Genomic DNA, 23,088 nt, shown 5'->3' on the forward strand with positions numbered 1-23,088 from the left:
CATTTTTGGATTCAATATAAAAAAGTAAGTTTTGAAGTATATCGTATAGCACAAATATAATAATTACTTTGATATCAAAACTTTAGCTTCTCGCCGCGCGAGGTCACTGAAATCAAATGTCATCCTCGGAATTCGGATTCGATCGAATGCGTTTATGTGGAACTTTGGAAAGTCGTACCTCAGATCGCTTCCGTCATTGCACTGCATTGCACGCTCATACCGTTGTAATTTTTTGACTCCGATAAATGTAACGAGAATCTTTCGTTGACGAACAGCCCGGAGACATGGAAGAAACATGTCTAGAGGAGGGACCTGCGGTAAATTTCGAAAGAGCCACCCTAGAAATCGCTAATACCGACCGTGAGTTTCGCTGTCAGTTTTTTTACTCTTAATTTTTGATTTTACAATAGAATAGGTAAATAGGCGATAAGATAAATTCGTAATTGAGTCTACTAGATATTTCTCTGATTTCAGCTGTTAGACCGTTGACGGAGAGTGCGGAAAACGTATCGAATCAAAATTCGGCCTCGAGAAATGTGTGTAACATACCATTCAAGCATATAGATGTTCATACATTTTTCACTGACAGGAATGAAGTCGTGGAAAGAGCGATAAGTGACTGTACTGAGAAATTGATAAAGCAGAACGATGATGAACTTGTCGGAAGTTGGCTTCTGACGGAGTATGTATTATCTATGTAAATCGAGCTACGTTCTTTGTTACTGTAAATTTGCATTGGCAGAAAAATTTATTTATTTCAAGGATAAGTTTATGGGATACGGAAAAGGAAAGACTCGTATTATTAGCGACGAAAGCTCTTTACTCTATAAAATATGACTTTATTTCTTTAAAGATACTTGACTTTAATCGAATACCCATATTGTTGTTTGATACAATAATTACGGGAGATATAATTTATCCATCTTCGTCTCTTGCACCGTAAGTATTTTGATGTTATAAATAATTTGTGTACAAAAAGTTTATGATGTAAACACAAGTTTACAATCTCTAGCTTAAATGATATTTTTAATATCCCCTTTTCCATTGAGATTTATAATGAGGAATGCACACAGCGAAAAATATATGTTTCATATGAGATGAAGATTACAGCTTCTGTATTTTTGTCTGCGTGTCATTCATATTGATGTAATATATTCTAGACGATTAAATGGATTAGCGGAAGGTGTGTCGTCTGTAATTCATTGTGCAGTACGTCAGGAATGGTCGTCTATTGCAGGTTGCTCCAATTTTACTCAATTTGAACCTAGGTATACAGCTTCGTTGTCTATTAGCACTCATTTCTCACTTTGTTTCATCAATTTGTCTTTTATGTATTCATTTTTACCGCCTCTTTATTGTATCATATCTGTTAACAAACATTTGTTTTATATAGTATGCTTTCTATGTATTTACATTATGTGTAATTTTTATGAAACTGTTAATTTTATACCTCATGTTGCAAAAGCTGAAATATTGTTAAAAAAGTATACACGTAAAAAATTAAAGTATTTTATGTATATATATATTGAAGTGTGTGGAAAAAAGATTTTTAATTTTTCAGAAAGCGTCATATGTCGGGAATAAGACTTATGTGGAACAGAGGACAACCCTTACCTCTTATAAAAAAGTGGAATCCATTTGCAAGGAATATACCGTGGCTTACATATGCTAGTCATCCATTGTTCTGGTACAAAGGTAAATGTTAAAATTCAATATAAATAAAGAGATTATAAGTGACATTGCTGTATAAAGATGCTTTATCATGTGTTCTGTTACTAATAAAAATTGTGTCACTAACAAGATATCATTTTAGATGGAACCGAGATCGTTAAAACGAGATTCGACATAGAAGCCTTCAATACTACGCTCAAAAGTTTACTACCTCGTGAAAGCAACGTTGTTAATATGCCGATCATTGTAGAGAATTATTGCAGTCTTGGTGCCTTAGTGCACAATAGAAACGGCTTAGGTTTCTTTAAAGTGCGTGGCAAAATCAGTTTCTAATTTCGCTGATCTCATAGAATTGCAAACGTTGCAAGGTATTTCTTTGAGCTTGATACTTTTCATCCTTTAGAATTTTTTTTCTACTATATCACAGTTTTAATTTTTTGTACAGTATTATTATAGATTTAATATATTGCAACATAATCTTCTACGATAAATATATATATATATATATATATATATATATATAAATAATAATTAGTAATAACTAATATTATTAATGTATTATATACATATATATAAATATTAAATTATATATATTAAAATTAAATGTATTACAATATATATTTTATTATAATATATTTTTTAAAATTGTTTAATTATTTTCATAAAAATGATATATCCAACAGTAAAGTCTAAACATTTTAATTAACTGCTGCATATTTTTTGCAGTGTTACATAAATTATATATTTATATAATTGTAAAAATACATACATGTATGTATAATATATGTTATTAAACTTATATATATATATATATATATATATATATATATATACACACACACACACACACATATTTCTTGTTATATACTTACACTGTGCTACATTATTTCATACAAAAAAGTAAGAAAGTTTATCAAATTTATTCAATTTATAATAAAATTTTAAAATATTTCACATTAAAGACTTATATTACTCTTGGTACTTAAATTACTAGTATGTGCGGAAAGATTTAGAAATAAAGCATTTATTGTCATTTCTTATTGTAGAATTATGCAATGTACTTGTATATGTGTACAATGCTCTATGTCTATTTCTGAGTTAACAATAAATGAGAAATGTTGAATATTTAGCAACTTTGTAATTTAGAAAATGTCATAAGTAACAACCATATAATATTGAGCAACCAAGATTTTGGAGTTCTATCCATAAAGATCTTTTCATAAATTTTCCCACTGTTACAATATATTATTTTTATTATTATATTACACGTTACAAAAAGAATTGCTTCTCTATACGAAAGTTCATTCATAGATTTGTCTTATATATTTTGTGAATTTAAAATCACAGACCATCAGCTGATTTATGTCAGATTAGGCTAGGTTATATTAAGTTTAGGTTAGGATGTTAAGCCAACAGATGTCTTGTTTATGTCACCTGTTGATTCAATACGGCTGCGAATGTGTCATATTATTTTTCGAAGTCGCCATATGTTACACACTCGGCTTTTACTTATTAATACTTTTCCTGCTTGTTTAGATAACTGGATATCACAAATGTAAACTGATCGCGATTGCAAATATAAAAAATTATCTATGAGTTTTTAAGTATAAACTTGCTTTGACATATAAAATATCAATCTATAATGTAATATTATCGATGATTCTATGATGATTTCATTCTGCTCTTATCGACACATAATATATGAATTGCATGCCACAGGTAATGTTCACTATATTGATAATAATTGAAATAATCATTAAGTTAGATATATATTTGATATGTAAATTAATTATGCTGTATGCTTGCAGTCTTGTGAATAAATTAACAAACTTTATAAACGATATGGAGAATAAAAAATAAGACTCAAAGAAATTTAAAATGATACATACAATGTCTGTAAAAAATACGTGCAATATCTGATCTTAATGAGATAAGTGAGTGCAATGAAGGTCAAACATAATGACTGAAGGCACGAGTATAGTATAGATTCTACTTCATGTTAGATTACCTGCCATTAGTTCCGACAGAACTAGACGATTTTTCATTGAAATAACACAAAATGCGTTTACGATTTTTAAAACAGAAATCGGTATTTCTGATAGGTTTTGGGATTGGCTTTGTTCTTCCATTATTATTTGTTTCATTAAGAAGTATATTTGTGATTGATTCTATTGTTGATCAAGATCCATCATTGTGGCCTGAATACTACCTGAATAAAAAATTTCGTCACAAAGAAATTATTTTACAGTTTTGGAAAGAGGTGAATGAGACAACAGATGTTAACAGTATTACATATCACACTTGGTTAGCAACACAAAAGTTGAAATTATACCAAATTGATTTGGATGAGTACTTGTATGGTCGACAAGAAAAAGGTGTCAAAAGAAAGAAACTCACAGAATGGAACTGGTTAAAAAAACAAGTGTCTATCACATGTGTGATTTTCGTGGAAACGCTTAAGCTTGGAAAATCAATCAAGGCTACTTGGGGCAAACGCTGCAATAATGTATATTTCTTTGGACATCGCTTAAAGAATACAGAATTGCCTATTATTGATGTAAATATAAAAATTGTGTCTTCTTGGCAACTGTTGTGCGAAGCTATGAATTATATTTGGAACCATCAAGTAGACAAACTACAGTGGATTATATTTGTGAAAGACAATACTATAATTATACCAGAAAATTTGCGCTATATGGTTGCTTCACTGGATTACACACACGACTATTATTTGGGTCATTCAGTAATTCTGTGGGGTCAGGCTTATAATGTTGCTCAATCCGGATATGTTCTTAGCAGAGGAGCACTAAATAAAGTAGTGCAAATGTTCAATAGTACGGAAAAATGTATTAAAGGAGGAAAGTATTGGAAGAAGGAAGATTATTATCTTGGTAAACAACATAATGCCATATAACATCAAAATTTATTATATGATAAATTTTGATTTATTATTTATATCTATGATATTGATTTTCTATCTTATTTTTACAGGAAAGCATCTGTCGTCTTTAGGCATACATCCGTCTGATACCAGAGATCAGTACTTAAGAGGTACTTTCCATGGTTACTCTTTACAAAATCTTTTATGGGGTGTAGTGAAACCAGACAGCTATTTCACACGTGCTGTATATCCGATAAAAGGAGAATGCTGCTCGCCGATATCCGTGACTTTCAGCGTTAGTGAATCCAATAAAATGCACATGCTAAATTATTTGTTATATCAATTGCATGTATTAAATAGCGAAAGCCGATTTGGTAATGTTTCTGCTGAAGTTCGAGTACGTGAAGAAGATGTGAGTTTTAATGCAATTAACGTTGTTTATCAACTTATTTCTTAACAATTTTTAAAAGAAATTTTTGTCGGATGTTAATGGGTTATAATATAATCATATAATATAAATAAATCTCTAATTATAATTTAAATCTCTTTTAATAAGTATGACGCAATAAAGAACGTCATGGTAATAATTGTAATTTTATATCATAGTTTATATTCCAGGTTTGGAAAGTTGCACTACAAGAGGAATTTAACATCACGCATTTGAGTGATATATCCAGCGACGCTTATTACGAAATATGGCATTCGAGATATTCTGAACCTGGGCAATTAAAAATTGCTCAAAATTATCAGACACCGGTTCCGCTAAATTGTTTGCTAACGAATTACAAAGAGGAAAATTCATCAGCGCACAATTGTAAGACTAAAAGTGTCGTCAACAGTACAAAAAACTGAATGAGTTATTTATTGGAATGCTAGTTTGTGATAGTTATCAAAAAAGTGTGTACACAAAAGTTCAAGAGAGTATGAATATTTGTGATATTCTCTGTTTGTATATATGATTACATAAAATGATACTGATATAATGTAACTGTAGCAAATAAGTATGTTAATAAAAATAACATTGATATACTCCATTTTCAATATATTACGCGAGCAAAAAAAAAGAATGCCAATAAAAAAATCAAGCTGAAAGTTGCATTTAACACTTCGTCCATCATAATTAATCGGCTTATGTTCTAGGTAATTTATTAATCGGAAATGGTTGATAAAACTATTTCCCTTGTTATGCTCAGTACGTTTTATCGAGCTAATTAGAAGCTCATTAACGTTTAAACGAAAGCGATAAGTTAATCATTTCTAAAACATTTTCACAGAAGTTTGCCTATCGCAACTCTTAAACGACTAATAATTAATATAAAAGTAATTATATATGGTATATTATTTGAAAATAAATATGTATTTTCTTTTAACTTTAATTCATGTTACATTTATTGTTATTTTGAATAGAGCCTTAAATCTACATACAATACTAGATTTGAAGAGCTAAAGAAAATATCCATGGAAAAAAGAAATTTTGAAGATAATTAAAATTTTATTATAAATATAGTTGTTTTATATTTTTTATAATATGCATTTCTTTATATTATACATCCATTATGGACGTGATTATTTTTACATATAAATATTTCGTCTGTACCGTCTGATTCGTGACCGACTGACCCATATTTTTCATCTCTCGTTTATCAAATACAATTTGAGCTTATCACTTATCCGTTTCCTTCTAGAGGTAGATATATAAAAGGGCTGTATTCTAATTTGCGCATTTTACAAGTGTTACTTAGTTCACACGTGTTGTCCAAAATACAAATGTAAAACTTTTTCTGACACAAAGTTACATCGTGCAGGTACCATGGTGTCGTTGCAGATACTTGGACATTTATTCGCGCTGATTATTGTTGCAAACAATATAAGACAAGGAAATGGATATTCAGAGGATATGAACGCGCAAGAAGTAAATAAGTTAGTACATTATATATATTTCTATTATAGAAACTAAAATTTTTCTTTATAATGCGTCACTAAAATAACTACATTTTATTTTCCTTAAGAAATAAATTGTGCGAATTATTAAAAAATCCTATTTTTATTTATAAATTTTTTTTGTGTATATTAGGGAGGAAGATATGTTAAAAGATGCGCCAGATTCAGCGATCGGAGGTTCCTATAATGTTAAAAGTAGTAAAGGAGGAAGACGCGTATTTGCAGGAGGTTGTACCCGTAGACCGAGCGCGCCTGTGAATGGCAAAATAAAATGTTCTCTGGACAGGTATTTAGAAGCACTGAAAAATTCAAATAAAGATATCAATATTAATATCAATATTATGATATTATCAATATTAATGTATATCTAAATTATTTAAATTGATAAGTTAATTCACATATTTCTACGGTATTAGATATTTGCAATTAAAGTCTTTATGTAAAATTATAAGGTATTTAATTTTATAAACGAAAATGCACTATAATAAAATGTTAAACAATATAACAGATGTAATAATTCTTTGTGAATAGTGGTTGTACCGCAAGTTGTGCGTCTGACTATAAATTTCCGAACGGCGCATTTCAACTAACGATTGCCTGCGTCGATAAGGAATGGCATGTTGGAGGAACCGAGTGGAACTCGATACCACATTGTGAACGTACGTAGAAAAAGTGAATCTAAATTCAATTTCTACTCTATAAAAAAGATCAAGAGACGATAAGATATCTTCGATCTAAATCACATATCTTTCATAGCGATCTGCATGCCGGAATGTCAAAATAATGGAATATGCGTTGCGCCTCATCATTGCGACTGTCCTAAACACTTTACTGGTCCGCAGTGCCAATTTGAAGATAGACCGTGTCTAAATTATTCTCCACCCGTTCTCAATTCTTATAAAAGATGTAATGCGAAGTGAGTATAAATATAATGTTTGTAGATTATATTTTTATAAGCTCTATGAGAAAAAATTTTCAATTTAAAAAAATTTTTTAAGAACTTGCACTATATCTTGTATGGAGCGTTTTACTTTTCCCGACGGTTCATCCGTCGCCAATCTAATCTGTAAGAACGGGAGTTGGATGCCAACTAGAAGCGATTGGATTTCAATTCCGGATTGCGAACGTACGTCTGCATAATCATTAAATCTCTGTATGCCATATAAAATTAAATACGCACAGTATTAATGTGATTATGTCTCTACAGCTGTGTGCGATCCACCTTGTCAAAATGGTGGCAATTGTCTGCCGATGAATGTATGCCAATGTCCACAGGATTATCGAGGTCCTCAGTGTCAATACTGTAAATGATGAGATATCTTTATAATTCGTAGTTGTATTTTATTTAACAGAAGATATATAGACACTTGGAAATAAATTTTATTAAATAAGTTTTCTTTCTCTGTGTTTGTCTATCATATGTTTATAATTTATTTTTTTGCAAATTATGTATCTAATCAACATGTACGGATGACAGCTGCCGATATTTGCGATGCCGAGAAACTACACTTCAATGGTGGATATCACTGCAGAGATTCTGGCGATATGTATTCTTGCACGCTGTACTGTCCATCAGGAATACAATTTGAATTTCCGGCTTCTTCGATTTACACTTGCACTTACGATAAAGGAATCTTCGAACCACAGCCTATACCGCAATGCAAGGTTGACAATAACATTAAGATCATCTCACATGGCACATTCCACAACACCTACGTACGAGAATCGAATCACTCCTGGTCGATGGAAAATGTTTATAACACTAAAACGAAACACTCTGAAGAGATTTATGAAAAGTATAGGGTTTACGACACCAATGCATCTTCACATCCAGTAAATAATACATTCCATTTACGAAAACACGATTTATTTAATATAAATAAAAATCCGCAAATGTAAGTGACTTGGGACAGAATGTATTTTTGTTAAATTTAATCGTGGTATCTATCAGTCTTTAAAGAAAGTTTAAATTTTAAATTGTCTTTAGCGACTCATGTATGGATTCTATGATTGAATTTAACAAAAGTTACCTGCTGTCCCAAGTCACTTATATTAGCGATAATAAACATTAAAATGGTAACTGTGGAAAGAATCTGCGTTTACTAAATGGACAAAGTGAAAAAATGACATGATTAACTTATACTGCATGAAACATTACAGATTCAATTTAATGATGATCGCATAACGGTTTTTGAAATAAATCGACCGAAACCAAAAACATGTTTCACCTGGGGAGGCGCACATTACAAAACCTTCGATGACAGAATCTACAGCTTTGACAGCGATTGCTCGCACACGCTTCTTCGAGATACTCAAGACGGCGTTTGTACAATCGTGGCATCGAATGGTCCGGGTTGCAGAACCGGATCGGATCGTCATTGCTCTAAGATCGTGAAATTATTCGTGCACGACAAGAAGTACGTACTTACTAGCGACGACACAGGTATGCCGATATTTTCCAACAACAAACGATCGTTGCCGATACCGATATACTTGCCTGGATTGCGCGTGGACAAGTCCGCGCATTTCATCCTCGTCTCTCTCGACTCGCTGGGCGTGAAACTGAAGTGGGACGGCGCCTTGCTATTGCAGATTGAAGCTTCTGAGAGTATGTGGAACAAAACGGCTGGTCTGTGCGGTACTATGAACGATGATCCGAACGATGAATTCTTAATGAAGAGTGGAAGTTACGCTCAAACTATACCGGCGTTGGCAAGTTCTTGGCGCGTCGGAAGTTTCGAAGGTAATGACAATTATATTTTCAACTCGTACTTTATAAATGCTGAACTATAATTTTACAAGAAATATCTGTCACGACGTGTTTCATTTTGTAGAAACATGTGATGATTATCCAAATATTCAACACGCGTGTAAATCGAAAGACGAGTTTGCTCATGATGCGCTCCAATTGTGCGTCCAGTTGCTCTCCAATAATAAATTTAAGGCTTGCGCTGACACGATTAATCTTCCTGAACTGACTGATGCATGTTTGTGGGATTATTGCGCGTGCAAATATGAAGACAGAAAAAAATGCGCTTGCGACACGATGGACGTTTATATCCGCCAGTGCGCTCACAAAGGAATTGCGCGATCAGCAGCGTGGAGAAACGATGATACTTGTCGTGAGTTAATAAAAAGATATTTTGTAAACCTACTTACTCATATAAAACATACATAAAACTTACAGATAATTGTCTTATTTTTCTAATTTTTAAATAAATTATTTGTAGCCATTAACTGCGACGGTGGACGAGTGTATATGTCATGTGGTCCAAAGGTGGAAGCGTCTTGTACTTCCAGTATCGAAGCAACAAGCGGAAGTTCTGAGTGCGAGGAGGGCTGTTTCTGTCCGGCAGGTACCTTGGAGCATCAAGGGAAATGTGTCGCACCAGAGGAGTGCCCGTGCAGGTTGAGGGGCAAATTGTTTCAGCCAGGCACAAGCGTGCCAAAGGGCTGCAACACTTGCACATGCACTTCCGGTAAGTGGGTGTGCACGCAAATACGATGTGGTGCTAGATGCGCCGTTTTGGGCGACCCGCATTATACTACATTTGATGGCAAACACTATGATTTTATGGGAAAGTGTAAATACTATTTAATGAAAGGAGAAAATTACACGATCGAAAGTGAAAATGTTCAGTGTTCCGGAGCGATATCTCAGGTCAGAGAAATCCCTTTTATTAAGGAAATTTAATGTATTCTGCTCTTATTAATTATATTAATTATTATATATTTCCCCACTTAATTTTTTCTAATTAATTATTATTTATTCTAGAATATGGGATTTGCTTCTGCAGGCTCCCCATCATGCGTCAAGGCTGTTACAATTACTTTCAAGAATACCTCTATAAAATTAAAGCAGAATCGTCAGATTGCGATAAATGCTGATGAGATAACGAAGTTCCCAACGCTTTTTGATGGTGCCCGAGTACGAATTGCGAGCAGCATATTCATGGTGATTCATTTGCCAAACGCTTTGGAAGTGTGGTGGGACGGTGTATCACGTGTTTACATTAACGCTCCTGCTGAATTTTACGGTAAACTTTTTGGTTTTACTTTTATTATTATAATAAGTAGAAGAGTGCGAGCGTGACATAGGAGATAATGCACTGGTATATCATGCCAGAAGTCCCGAGTTCGATCCAGTAGGAAACAAAATATTTACGCTCGTGTCTCCTCTCGGAAAAAGTCGGTAATTTCCAAGAGTATCTTGCCCATAGAAAGTCAGAATCTTCAAAGTCTATCGTTTTTCAGCATTAATGGGTGGTGATATTAATGGATCTATTTTATCTAAACTGTCTATTCTATTTGAACACGAGCATGGCACAGTAGCTAGGTAGCGCACGAGCCTGCTATGCCAGAGATCCTGGGTTCGATTCCAAGCAGATTTAAGAATTTTTCACGCGCTCGTAGCTCTTCTTCGGTGGTCTGGCATCAAGAGTATCTATTGCCTCTCAAACTAATTTAGTCTGCATTTTTCATCAAGAGGGACGTTATTAAATATTTGATTAAATACTTGATCATCAAAATTGATTTTATGCGCAGACTTTATGAGTGCTTTCTTATTTTCTAATTTTTCTGATTATCATATCTTCAAAGAACAACCTTCTGATTGAACCACGATTATTCAGGTCAAACGAAAGGACTTTGCGGAACGTTTACCGAAAATCAAAAAGATGATTTTATAACTCCTGACGGTGATATTGAACCCGCGGCGATCGCCTTCGCCAATAAATGGAAGACAAGTGAATATTGTATTGATGAGCCTGAGAATGAACCAAAACATCCCTGCGAGTTAAATCCTGAAAGGCGAGCGACTGCGGAAGAACACTGCTCCAAAATATATAGTGATATTTTCTCAGGTACTTATAACATTTTTATAATATCTAAAGAGTATCTAAAGAGTTTTAAATAATCTCATTATTTTCTTGTTATTTTAGATTGCCATTGGCATATCGATCCAACGGAATTTTACCGAGACTGTATGTACGATATGTGCGCGTGCGATGGTGATATAAAATCGTGTCTTTGTCCTATGTTAGCAGCGTATGCAAAAGATTGCGCGGTTCTAGGCGTGAAGCTTTCATGGCGCACCGAGATTAACGAGTGTAAAATTCATTGCAGCGGCGGACAGACTTATCAAGTCTGTGGAAATAGTTGCACAAGGTAACACCTTATAATGCATTCATTGCATTTATTTGTCGAGATGTTTTGTATTACGTTCAATAAATTGATGCAGATCGTGCACGGACATCTCCTTTTATCGGGATTGTAAGCAGGAATGCGTTGAAGGTTGCAACTGTCCAGAAGACCAAACATTAGACGTGAATGGCGAGTGTGTCCCAATCGCTCAATGTCCCTGCGTGCATGCAGGTCGCGAATACAAGCCTAATTATCGAGAAGTCCGTCCAGGCAACAAGGGACAAGAGCTTTGCTCTTGCATAGGTCAGCACCTGAAGCACTAATCTGCTCTCGGTAGTTTCAATCCAAAATTATATTTTTCACTGATTCTACAGGCGGTGTATGGGAATGCCGGTTAGCAACGCCAGACGAAATTCGGGAGTATCCACCGGTCACAGAATTACTCTCCGTTTGCCAAGCTAGCAAACATCTGGAGGTGACAGATTGCGAGCCGGTGGAGCAGAGAACTTGCAGCAACATGCACATACAGAGCGAACAGACACCGTCGGTGTGCACATCTGGTTGTGTCTGCAAATCCGGATATGTTTTAGATACATCAAATGGTGTCTGCATCAAAGAAGAGGACTGTCCCTGTCATCATGGCGGAAAGAGCTACAAACAAGGCTCAGTTATACAAGCCGAGTGTAATACTTGCACGTGCGAGGGCACCAAATGGAAATGCACGGATAGAATTTGCGCAGGTGATTTTTTCTTCTTTGTTAATTTACTATTAACTATTTCTATTATTTCTTTATTTTGTTTGTGATTTTTGTTGGTAAATGTCATCTCAAAAAGAGTTTAATTTATTATATTTTTATTACATCACATTATTACGCTGAATATTGCTAATATTCTTTTACAGGAATCTGTTCTGTATGGGGTGATTCGCATTATAAAACATTTGATGGTAAAACATATGATTTCCAAGGTGTATGTGATTATGTCTTGGTGAAGAGTACTTTGAATAAGGAAGATTGTTTTGATATTTCCATTCAGAACGTACCCTGCGGTACAAACGGAGTTGCATGCTCGAAATCGATCAAGCTTACGATTGGCAGTGGTGAACAACAGGAAGAGTTAATTTTGACAAAAGGAAAGGAATTACCTAAGGGATCTTTTAAGAGATTATCGATAAGGTCCGTTGGTCTCTTCGTATTTGTTGATGTGCCAGATTTAGGATTGGTGTTGCAATGGGATAAAGGTAAAAACTACGTACATATTTCAAATATATATAATCAAATATATTTTAGTTGAATTATTGAAAAGAGTTATTGATTATTCTTGATTAGGTACCAGAGTTTACATAAGATTAAATCCGGAATGGAAGGGTCGCACGATGGGTCTATGTGGCGATTACAACAATAACGCCGAGGATGATTTTAAAACACCATCTGGTGGGATATCTGAAGCTTCCGTCAATTTGTTTGGGGACTCGTGGAAAAAGGATACGTTCTGTCCTGAACCGAAAGATGTGCAAGATGTCTGCGAACAACATCCTGAACGTAAGCTATGGTCGCTACGACAGTGCAACGTGCTGAAGTCACCATTGTTCTCACCGTGTCATTCAGAAGTGGAGGTCGAGCCATATCTGCGCAACTGCATTTTCGATACATGTAGCTGCGACGCCGGCGGCGACTGTGAGTGCCTGTGCACGGCGTTAGCTGCGTACGCGCACGAATGCAATATACGAGGTGTCCCGGTGAAATGGCGAACGCAAGAACTCTGCCCGTTGCAGTGCGACGAAAAATGTAGCACATATTCACCTTGTGTTTCGACCTGTCCGCGTGAAACGTGCGATAATTCTATGATCGTGAGAGATGGCTCGCATCTATGTGCGGAAGATACATGCGTGGAGGGCTGCCAGTTTCAGTCTTGTCCCGAAGGCCAAGTGTATCGAAACGCCAGTTACACGGAATGTATACCCAAATCGACGTGCCCAAAACCTTTCTGTATTGAGTTTGATGGGATGACATATTATGAGGGTGATAGAGTCAGTGGCGACGATTGCCACAGCTGCTTTTGCAGTCGTGGTAAGGTGATCTGCAAAGGAGAAGCCTGCACCAGCATGACTACCGCTGGTACTACTGCTGTGCCCTTGATAGAGCCTCAGAAATGCATAGATGGCTGGACCAAATGGATCAACGAGGATCCAGCGAAAGGGAAGAAGTTCTTGGACGTCGAGCCCTTGCCCAAGTCGATGGATCTTGCTACTGCAAATGGACTTGCAGTTTGCAACAGGGAGCACATAGTTGACATAAAATGCAGATCTGTTAAAGAACATTTAAGTCCAAAGGAGACCGGTCTGGATGTGGAGTGCAGTTTGGAGCGTGGTTTGTATTGCCAATCGCATCCGGATCTTCCTTGCGTGGATTTCGAAATTAGCGTATTATGCCGTTGCTCTGAACCAACTACGCACGGTGTTGAAAAAACGACAACGGAGATTAGTACGGGGATCGGGGAAAAATGTGACATCGCGCAGCCCAGTTCACCACATCCGACAAATTGTCAGCTGTTTTATCAGTGCGTTCCTACATTGACGGGATACGAATTGATGGAAAGATTGTGTAGTCCCGGTACTCTTTACAATTCGGAGACTCATGTGTGCGATTGGCCGACAGAAGTTCTACGCACGCGACCAGAATGTTCAGTTGAGTCCGGAGGAACTACGCAAGCCAGTGGCAGAACTGAATGGAGCAGCAATAGTACCAGTCATTACAATAACATACTGTCGACCACAGTGAAAAAGATAGTATCAACCATGAAGGTATGCAAGGAAGACGAGACGTGGAGTGATTGCGCAATCCAGTGTGCTAGGGTGTGTCAGTACTATCGTCACATTCTAATGACGCAGGGTCTCTGCAACGAAGATACTGATTGCATTTCCGGATGCATCTCGATCGACCGACCAACGTGTCCTTCGCACAAGTTTTGGAGAGACGGTATTACCTGCGTGGAGGCGAATCACTGTTCTTGTAAGTCTCATGATGGAGGCTCAGTTGCGCCCGGTGCCATAAAAAAAGAATCTGACTGCGAGACCTGTCAATGTATCAATAATTATTACACTTGCGATACAACTTTATGCAATATCTCGGGTCATGAAGTGACAGCAGGAACTGGAAGAGGACCGGAAACAACCGTACAACCACCACTCAGTACGACCTTGAGAAGTACTTGGGAAACATTACCAGTTATCGGGTCATCCGTCAGTGAGCAAACGATCCTTTTACATAGCACGGTCACTCCGCCTGGAGAATGCAGTGATGCCAATTACGTACCGCTGATACAAAATCTGCGGGAAGAAGTGATTATTCGTTCTAGCGGCAATAGGAATTCTGTTTTACGATCCGAGGATTTGTTAGTGTATACAGAAGGAACAATGTTGCTACCCAAGAAATTCTGGGAACCTGAGATGTTGAACACGGATCAATGGCTTAATATCGAGTTTAATAAACCTGAACCAATTTATGGAGTGATTCTGCAAGGAGGCGTTTCTGAAGATAAATTCGTAACTAGTTACAAGGTGCTCTTTTCGGAGGACGGCCAAACCTTCTCATATGTACTCGATCATGAGAAACAGCCACGCGTATTCAGAGGACCCATCGATAAAATCCAGTCTGTGAAGCAAATATTCTATCAACCAATTGAAGCGAAGATCATTCGTATCAATCCTCTGACATGGCACAATGGAATCGGAATTAAGATGGAAGTGCTGGGTTGTCAGGATCATATAACGTCAACGACAACGAAAACAACAACTTCCGAAAAGGTCGTGATACCGATTTGCGAGGATTCAATGGGATTGGATAACGGGCTGATGACCATGCAACAAATTTCAGTGTCGAGCTCGCCGCAGCTGGTTCAATATCTTCGGTTGTCCACGGAAAGTGCGTGGCGTGCCGCTTTGGACAATCCTCATCAATACGTTCAGTTCAACTTCCTAGAAGCTCGAAATCTGACCGGAATCACAACCAAAGGCGGCGATGGCGCTTGGACAACTGCTTACAAAATATTTTATAGCAATGACGGACGTTATTGGAATCCAGTCGTCGATGAGAACGGCGATGAGAAGGTGTTTCTCGGCAATTTTGATACGGAAAGCCAGCGGACGAATTTCTTCGAGAGACCATTACACGCGAAGTTCCTAAAGATACAACCCGTCAAATGGCACGATCATATTGCGTTGAAAGTCGAAATCCTAGGCTGTTATCTAATGTATCCTGTGTCATCAACGACATCAACAACCAAATCGACGACGTTGTTTAATCAAGAATGCAACGTGTGCGACGGAATTGATCAAACGTCGAACGACGAAGGTTGCAAATGCGAAGATCCTTACTGGTGGGATGGAGAGTCGTGCGTACCAAAACGAGAATGTCCTTGCGTGGTTGGACACGTACCTTATGCGGTAATAATAATAGTAGTGATAACAATAATGCGCTTATTAAAGTCCTAAAGCAAACTTCCTAAGAATAGGATGCGACAATTACAATAATAGATGTTTATTACAGGTAGGTAGCATGTACGAGACGGACGATTGCCAGCAGTGCGTGTGCTCTTTCAGCGGAACAGCAGCTTGCTTGCCGAAGAAGTGCGAGCCTTGCTTGGAACCGGGCCTGCGATCTGTTGTCGGTGAATTATGCGCCTGTCTCTGCAAACCTTGCCCAGCAGGCACCAGGCACTGTCCTACGAGTGACGTGTGTATAAACGAAACTGCATGGTGCAACGGTGTTCAGGATTGTCCGGATGATGAGATGGATTGTCCAAAGATAATTTCTACGACACCTATCGTGATCGAATCTTCGACAACAATCAAACAAGAAGTCACGACTATCAGTCCCCCTCCATTGCCATGCGAGAAACCGATTTGTCCACCCGGTTACAGAGTAGTTTTCAAGCAGGCATCTCAACTACACGATAAACCACATCATAATGTTAAGACGAATGTAAAATCCAAAGGTCACAAAAGTTTTACAAAGATGAAGGAGTACAAAAAGCATCCATATCGTCATCCGATTCATGATCATCCAATGAAGGATCAATTAGCAACGGAAAATATTCAATGCCCTGAGTTTATTTGTGTGCCCACTATCCGACCTCCTGTCTATCCTAACGGGGAAAAGCCTGAAAAGTGTCCAGAGGTGTTTTGTCCACCGCAGTATGAAGTAATATATGAGAAGATGAGCATGTACAAGATGCACAAATGTCCCAAATACGCTTGCCGACCATTGCCACCACAGGAGGTAATTTGCAACGTTACAGGTCGAACATTCAACACGTTCGATAATATGGAATACAAGTACGATATCTGCAATCACATTTTAGCTCGAGACATGTATGGTAATGAATGGTATATCACATTGGAGAAGCAGTGCACCGACTCGCGTGGACAGCAATCTTGCACACGGGTTTTGGCGGTGATGCTGAATGAACGCGCAATCGTGCTTTATTCAGATTTACACGCAGACATTGACGAATATACTTTCACAGCCGAGCAAATAGCACGACTCGGAAATCGATTACCTGGTTTTAAGCTTTCACGCACAGGCGACAAAATCATCTTTGTCTCACATCGCTATGGTTTCTGGGTGATTTGGGACTCGGGCACCAACGTGAAGATCGGCATCACCACGAAACTGGCAGGTCGCGTAGATGGCTTGTGCGGATACTTCGACGGTGATATCACGAATGATCGCCAGACACCTGAAGGTACACAAGCGAGAAGCACAGTTCAGTTTGGGGACAGCTGGGCGATGGAAAACACGGAATGCGATGTACATGTGTGTCCACATGACGTTCAGGAGCGGGCTTGGACCATCTGTAATTCCGTGAAAAGTCCAATCCTACTAGACGCGTGTTCTGCAGTTGTCGACGTCGACAGGTAGTTATTTAATAAACATTCAATATAATAAAAATTTACTAATTTAAACGATTAAATTGGAGTGCACAATTTGTAAAATTTGTTGTAACAAAATTGAAATTTTTAAATAAAGTTTTATCCAAGCTAAATGAATTTTTGTGTAGATTATATATACATATTTTTTTAAATATATATTCTTGCAAAATCGGTAAAATAATAAATGACTATCATTTCTTTATCGCAGATTTGTGTCTGGCTGCGTGGAGAGCATGTGCTCTTGTTTGCAAACTTCTAATAGTTCTTACGAAGACTGTCGGTGTCGTTTGCTGACGAGCTTCGTTGGCGAATGCGAAGCTATCATCGGTCCTGGCGCTGATCCGTTATCGGATTGGAGAACCGCTTATGATTGTCCTGTGAGTTGCCCATCACCGTTTGTCCATCGGGATTGCTTCCGCAGCAAGTGCGAAATCACCTGCGATAATTTACACGAAGTGGAACCGTGTCCGCCAATGCGAGGTGTTTGTTTCCCCGGCTGCTTCTGCCCGGATGGACTGGTGCGTCGAAATGACGAATGTGTGCCGCCAGCGCAATGTCGGGATTGCGTGTGCGATGGCCTTGGCGATGCCAAGTTCATCGATTTCAATCGCCAGGGTTTTATGTTCGCCGGTAATTGTACTTATCTACTTTCGGGGAATATCGTGGAGAACGCGAAGAGTCGGGAAGAGGCTCGTGTATATCAAATCTTGATCACCAATGGATATTGTGATACCGGTACATGTACAGAAGCTATTACCCTACTCTACGAGAAGCACATAGTACAAATCAAACGAGCAGAACGTTCAAAGGATCTACGGGTGGTAATCAACGATTCCCAGGTGGAAAACTTTCCGCACAACCTCACATGGATTGTTTTAAATCGAATGTCGACTGGAGATGTAACTTTGCTCATACCGTCCTTCCAATTAGAACTTGTCATCTTCCAACAGAACTTCGCATTTACCTTGAAACTACCTTCACATATCTTCAGCGATGATACGGAGGGTTTATGCGGTAGTTGCAACGCCGATGCCGAAAATGGTTTCGAGAAACGTGATGGAGAGATTACCAATGACGTCGAGGAGTTTGGCAAATCCTGGTTGGTTGGCAAAGATCTGTTGACGCAGTTAGGTTGGAGCGATCAAACATGTTCCAGTAATCAAATTGAATGTACACCTCCACCAGAGGAAGATCTCTGCAAGAAATTTCTACTAGATTTAGCAACCTTCAAGCAATGTCATAGCATTGTTGATCCAAAACCATATTTAGATTGTTGTCACGATGCGTTATGCACTGACAGAAATTATTGCGACAGCTTAGAGATGTACGCGAGGAAATGTTCGGAAGCTAGTCTATGTTTAGATTGGAGATCTAACGAAATCTGTCCTTACACGTGTCCCAAAGGTGAGTTGTTGTCTAATATCTTAATTGAATTTGAATACAAAAATTGTATTTGTAAATAAAATTGAAATCGAAATTTTATACAAAAAATGTTTCACGTTATTATATCTCCAGATTTTATATTTAATTTAGAAAATAATTTTTATTGATTAAAATTGTATGTATATATTTGGAACAAATTGTAAAAAAATTTTATTCTTTTTAAATAAATATATTTATCGTTCACAGATCTTGTCTACCAGGCATGTGAATCCAGCTGTAAAGAAACGTGTGATACCATAAATGGTTCAGACAATTCTAAGTGCGCGTCTGATCTAATCGAAGGATGTTTTTGTCCAGTCGATCATGTGTTCCATAATGATTCCTGTATACCGAAAAAGAATTGTTTCGTTTGTGATAAAGATGGTCACGTGCAGGGAGATATCTGGCACCCGGACAAATGCACCGAATGCAATTGTAATGATGGAGTTGTAAATTGTCAAACGATGGAATGTCCTGTGTTGGATACGATCTGTGAAGAAAATATGACACCTGTCCTTATCAATGGAACCGAGGAAAGATGTTGCGCCAAATATTTGTGTGGTGAGTTAACATAAATATTATCCAAAAATACATTTCTAATGTATATTTATCAAAATTGCGTGCTTTAGTGAAATTTATTTTATAAATGAATTAATGATTAATTAAATGATTAATTAGATGATTTATTATTGTATCAATTAAATGATTAATTAGAATAATAAAATTAGAGAATATGATTATATACTTGTGTGCGTGTATGAGAGAAATTGTTTAATGCTGCAATTTCTCAATGAATAGGAATATATTTTACTATGAATAGGAATATATTGTATCCATTTATAATAACGCGTCTCTGTAGCTCCAAAGCCGACAGCGCCTACAATATGTATTGAGTCACAGGAGCCAGAATGTGGCTTTGGCCAGACAATGAAAGTGATTACCGATACTGATGGTTGTCACAAATTTATATGTCGTATGTATAACATGTTTGTATGCATCTCTTATAATTATTTGTCATATCCTTGCAAGTTACATAATATTACATGTAATTTCAGAATGCTTGCCTGTAAGCGAATGTCCCATTTTCGATAATTTTACAAATGAAATAGAGCAATTACAGCCTGGTTTTATACATATAATGAATATATCTGGTTGCTGCCCGCGACCAAGTAAAATATGTGATCCGAGAATCTGTCCTTCTGCACCAAACTGTCCGGATTATTATAATGTTATTACAACGATGCTTGTAGACAGTTGTTGTCCCACTTACGAATGTGGTAAAGTTTTTTTTATGATTTTTTATATAATTGTCAAATGTATTATGTGTATATGTGCGTTGGAAAATGGAAGAATATTATAGTATTTATAACGTAACTTAAATTGACATAAACATTTGTATAAAAAAAGAACCATAAGGAGTCAGCGTGATAATTGGAGCGCAATACAATTTTTTTCAAAAATAATTACAATTTAATACGTCAAATTTAAAAATGCGATCATATATACTATATTATTAAGATCGTATCTTCGTCATTTTACTTTATTATTTTTTTAAGATTACAGGAGTCCTGTGATTTTATTTTATTGTGTACTTTTTATATTTAAACTGACATATAAATTTTTTTTAGGAAATATATTTAACAATATTTTTAACAACGCATATTTGTAAAAAAGATATAAATTCTACAAAATGAAAATATTGATTCAATTGTATTATTTCTTATTTGCATTAGTGCCGCCAAAGGATGTTTGCCTTTATACAAATAATGAAGAACAAGGCAAACAACAAGTAGCGAAAAAAATTGGTGAAGAATGGAAGGACGGTAAATGCAAAACGTGCGTGTGCGAGAATTCGGATGATGGTCCTAAAACAAATTGTTTATTTACGGAATGTTCAAGTATGAGCGCACATCCTGATGTAAACGATTATGTACTTGAAGAAATATTATTGGATGATAAATGCTGTCCAATCTTTGAGCGTACTGCTTGCAAATGGAAAGGCAATATATACAATGTAAGAATAATTCTCTAATTGTGTTATCATTTTAACATTATTATAACAACGTACATTATCATTTTAACATTATTATAAAAATACAATTTATACTGCTAATTATTATCATAGATTGGCGAAAGTTGGAAGCCCAATATTGAAGATGCTTGTCTCATGATGCAATGTAACAAAGATTCAGTAACAGGTGGTATACAGATATTGAATAAATTTCAAGAATGTGATACCATGTGTGACTATGGATACAAATATCAAGTGCCTAAAGATACCAGCGTTAATTGCTGTGGTACATGTATCCAAGTTGCGTGCATTGTAGAAGGCATGCTTAAAAATGTAGGAGAACAATGGTACTCTGACGATCATTGTACAATGTATCTTTGCAAATCAATAAATGGAAGTGTAAGATTATTAATATAATCCAAATATTTACTAATTGATAAAATTATGAATTCGTTTAGTTATATTATTCACATTTTAGGTATACCTAGAAGCGAGTACTGAAACTTGCCCAGAAATCGATCCGCAAATGAAATCCGAGTTCGAAATAGAAGCACGCAAAATTCCAGGAAGATGTTGTCCGGAAATTGTTAAAACAGCTTGTCGTAATGATGGAAAATTGTATAAACCTGGAGAAACTTGGAAATCTCTCACAGATAGCTGTGTCATTGAGACATGTGTGGATGGTCCGAATATAACAAAGCGTAAAGAGGTTGAAGTGTGTTCAAAACAGTGTTCTCAAGTAAGAACATTTTATTATACGCACTTACATTTAAGTGTTTTTATATATTCAAAATATTTAATTAATATCGTGTTGATAAAATCTTTAAGGGATGGTCATATCAAGAACCAGAAGATGGTAAATGTTGCGGAGAATGCAAGCAAGCGTTTTGTGTGCTCGAAGATACTCTGTATGCGCCTAGCATGACATGGTCGTCCGATGATAATTGTACTATTTATATGTGCATGGAAATTAACGAACAGGCAAGTTATCTCTCAAGAAGAGTAAACATTTCTGGATCAGATGCAACTAGTATCTTTTCGGAAAGTCGAACTATTTACAATTAATTATATATATTATTATTTATTAATTTTGAAATTGTTTTATATTGTATAACTGCACATTGATTTTTAGCTATCTCTTGCTGTGAGTCCAGTTGCTTGTCCAGATGTAACAAATTGCCCTGATGAATCGATTTATCAAGATCAATGCTGTAGACGATGTAATATGAGCATTAATATAAAAGATCAGATTAAAGGTAAAAAAGAAAAATAAAAACAAGTATTCTTTGGTTTATTTGAAAAATAATGCTGTATTTTTAATTATTATGATAAAGATTAATTAATATTCTTCATTAATAATTATTTTTTAGAAACATGTGAAGCAGTTTTCATAGATGCAAACAGTACTGTAGGTATGCTGAGTATAAATCATTCATTTCATGGAAAATGTAAAAACGTGGATGCTATTGAGGGTATTAAACAATGCAATGGATCATGCCACTCTTCAACATTCTTTGACAGTGGTAATAATGCAAAATCAAATTAAATTCTTTCTGTTGTATTTTATTACAATGGTCAGCTTGATTTTTATCTTGTTTGTCTTTTCTTATGTAGAAAACTGGACTCAAGTAAATGATTGTCAATGTTGTCAAGTGAAGGAATACATGGGTATCATTGCCAATTTGAAATGCGAAGACGGCAAAAGATTGAAGAAACAAATGGCAATACCGCGTTCTTGTTCTTGTCAAAATTGTGATTCCTCAAACATTAAGAACGAAAATAAGACAAAGAAGAAGGGTTAATCTCTAAAGGATGTATACTTGCTTGATCATTTATTCTTATTCATGTATTTTTAAATAAGACATTTTCTCCTGTATTTTAATATGCAAAAAGAATAAATATTTTAGTAATCTTTCGTTTATTATAATTATGAACAACCCGGAGCGTATTTAGCGAGCGTGTAATGCATGCAGGTGAAATTCAGTCGAAAATCATTGAATTAGGAACATATTATAAATATCTATATTAATTTCATTTCTTACATCCTTTCTATCACTGTAGCTCTTTTCCAGAAAAAAATGAAAATTG

At 36.1% G+C, this 23,088-nt stretch overlaps 3 protein-coding genes across 8 annotated transcripts; all 3 read left to right on the forward strand.

Annotated features, from left to right (window-relative positions):
- Positions 1–50: 50 nt before the first annotated feature.
- On the forward strand, positions 51–2,800 carry LOC105154258 (tumor protein p63-regulated gene 1-like protein). 3 transcript variants are annotated; one of them, XM_087402789.1, is made up of 6 exons: positions 51–372; positions 475–682; positions 763–939; positions 1,161–1,268; positions 1,562–1,695; positions 1,814–2,800. In XM_087402789.1, exons 1-6 carry the CDS (start codon positions 285–287, stop codon positions 2,002–2,004), a joined length of 906 nt encoding a protein of 301 aa, XP_087258915.1. In that variant the 5' UTR covers positions 51–284; the 3' UTR covers positions 2,005–2,800. The 3 variants fall into 3 exon arrangements, with proteins under 3 accessions (XP_087258915.1, XP_011067940.1, XP_087258916.1); XM_011069638.2 differs by having other exon boundaries at positions 51–360; XM_087402790.1 differs by lacking the exon at positions 1,161–1,268.
- Positions 1,900–5,619, forward strand: LOC105154257 (glycoprotein-N-acetylgalactosamine 3-beta-galactosyltransferase 1). Of its 4 annotated transcripts, XM_087402785.1 has the most exons (5): positions 1,900–2,039; positions 3,208–3,390; positions 3,480–4,562; positions 4,663–4,964; positions 5,159–5,619. In XM_087402785.1, the coding sequence occupies exons 3-5, from the start codon at positions 3,731–3,733 to the stop codon at positions 5,402–5,404; spliced, it is 1,380 nt and encodes a 459-aa protein (XP_087258911.1). In that variant the 5' UTR covers positions 1,900–2,039; positions 3,208–3,390; positions 3,480–3,730; the 3' UTR covers positions 5,405–5,619. The 4 variants fall into 4 exon arrangements, with proteins under 4 accessions (XP_087258911.1, XP_087258910.1, XP_011067935.1 ...); XM_087402784.1 differs by lacking the exon at positions 1,900–2,039 and having other exon boundaries at positions 2,936–3,390; XM_011069633.2 differs by lacking the exon at positions 1,900–2,039 and having other exon boundaries at positions 2,936–3,390; positions 5,171–5,619.
- A 502-nt stretch (positions 5,620–6,121) lies between these two features.
- Hml (hemolectin) lies at positions 6,122–22,912 on the forward strand. Its single transcript, XM_087402777.1, has 29 exons — positions 6,122–6,472; positions 6,627–6,779; positions 7,025–7,152; positions 7,250–7,409; positions 7,492–7,619; positions 7,701–7,796; positions 7,971–8,326; positions 8,654–9,236; positions 9,328–9,615; positions 9,724–10,154; positions 10,269–10,530; positions 11,125–11,355; positions 11,434–11,659; positions 11,733–11,938; positions 12,010–12,375; positions 12,537–12,875; positions 12,964–16,079; positions 16,183–17,552; positions 17,776–18,971; positions 19,197–19,550; positions 19,849–19,962; positions 20,045–20,266; positions 20,723–21,003; positions 21,115–21,399; positions 21,479–21,739; positions 21,829–21,981; positions 22,133–22,256; positions 22,371–22,523; positions 22,615–22,912. The coding sequence occupies exons 1-29, from the start codon at positions 6,363–6,365 to the stop codon at positions 22,800–22,802; spliced, it is 11,880 nt and encodes a 3,959-aa protein (XP_087258903.1). The 5' UTR covers positions 6,122–6,362; the 3' UTR covers positions 22,803–22,912.
- Positions 22,913–23,088: the final 176 nt, after the last annotated feature.

This window comes from Acromyrmex echinatior, chromosome 2 (genome assembly GCF_024713525.1).
Source record: "Acromyrmex echinatior isolate Ae372 chromosome 2, ASM2471352v2, whole genome shotgun sequence".
Lineage (NCBI taxonomy): Eukaryota > Metazoa > Arthropoda > Insecta > Hymenoptera > Formicidae > Acromyrmex > Acromyrmex echinatior.

Excerpts from the sequence above, each read along its gene's own strand:
- Hml (XM_087402777.1), top strand. The coding sequence starts at position 6,363 with ATGGTGTCGTTGCAGATACTTGGACATTTATTCGCGCTGATTATTGTT. Across the intron at positions 8,327-8,653 it reads CCAATGCATCTTCACATCCA|ATTCAATTTAATGATGATCG; the intron begins GTAAATAATACA and ends GAAACATTACAG. Across the intron at positions 9,616-9,723 it reads GAGAAACGATGATACTTGTC|CCATTAACTGCGACGGTGGA; the intron begins GTGAGTTAATAA and ends AATTATTTGTAG.
- LOC105154258 (XM_087402789.1), top strand. The coding sequence starts at position 285 with ATGGAAGAAACATGTCTAGAGGAGGGACCTGCGGTAAATTTCGAAAGA. Across the intron at positions 683-762 it reads GGAAGTTGGCTTCTGACGGA|GATAAGTTTATGGGATACGG; the intron begins GTATGTATTATC and ends ATTTATTTCAAG. Across the intron at positions 1,269-1,561 it reads TTTACTCAATTTGAACCTAG|AAAGCGTCATATGTCGGGAA; the intron begins GTATACAGCTTC and ends TTAATTTTTCAG.
- LOC105154257 (XM_087402785.1), top strand. The coding sequence starts at position 3,731 with ATGCGTTTACGATTTTTAAAACAGAAATCGGTATTTCTGATAGGTTTT. Across the intron at positions 4,563-4,662 it reads GAAGGAAGATTATTATCTTG|GAAAGCATCTGTCGTCTTTA; the intron begins GTAAACAACATA and ends TTATTTTTACAG. Across the intron at positions 4,965-5,158 it reads TTCGAGTACGTGAAGAAGAT|TTTATATTCCAGGTTTGGAA; the intron begins GTGAGTTTTAAT and ends TTTATATCATAG.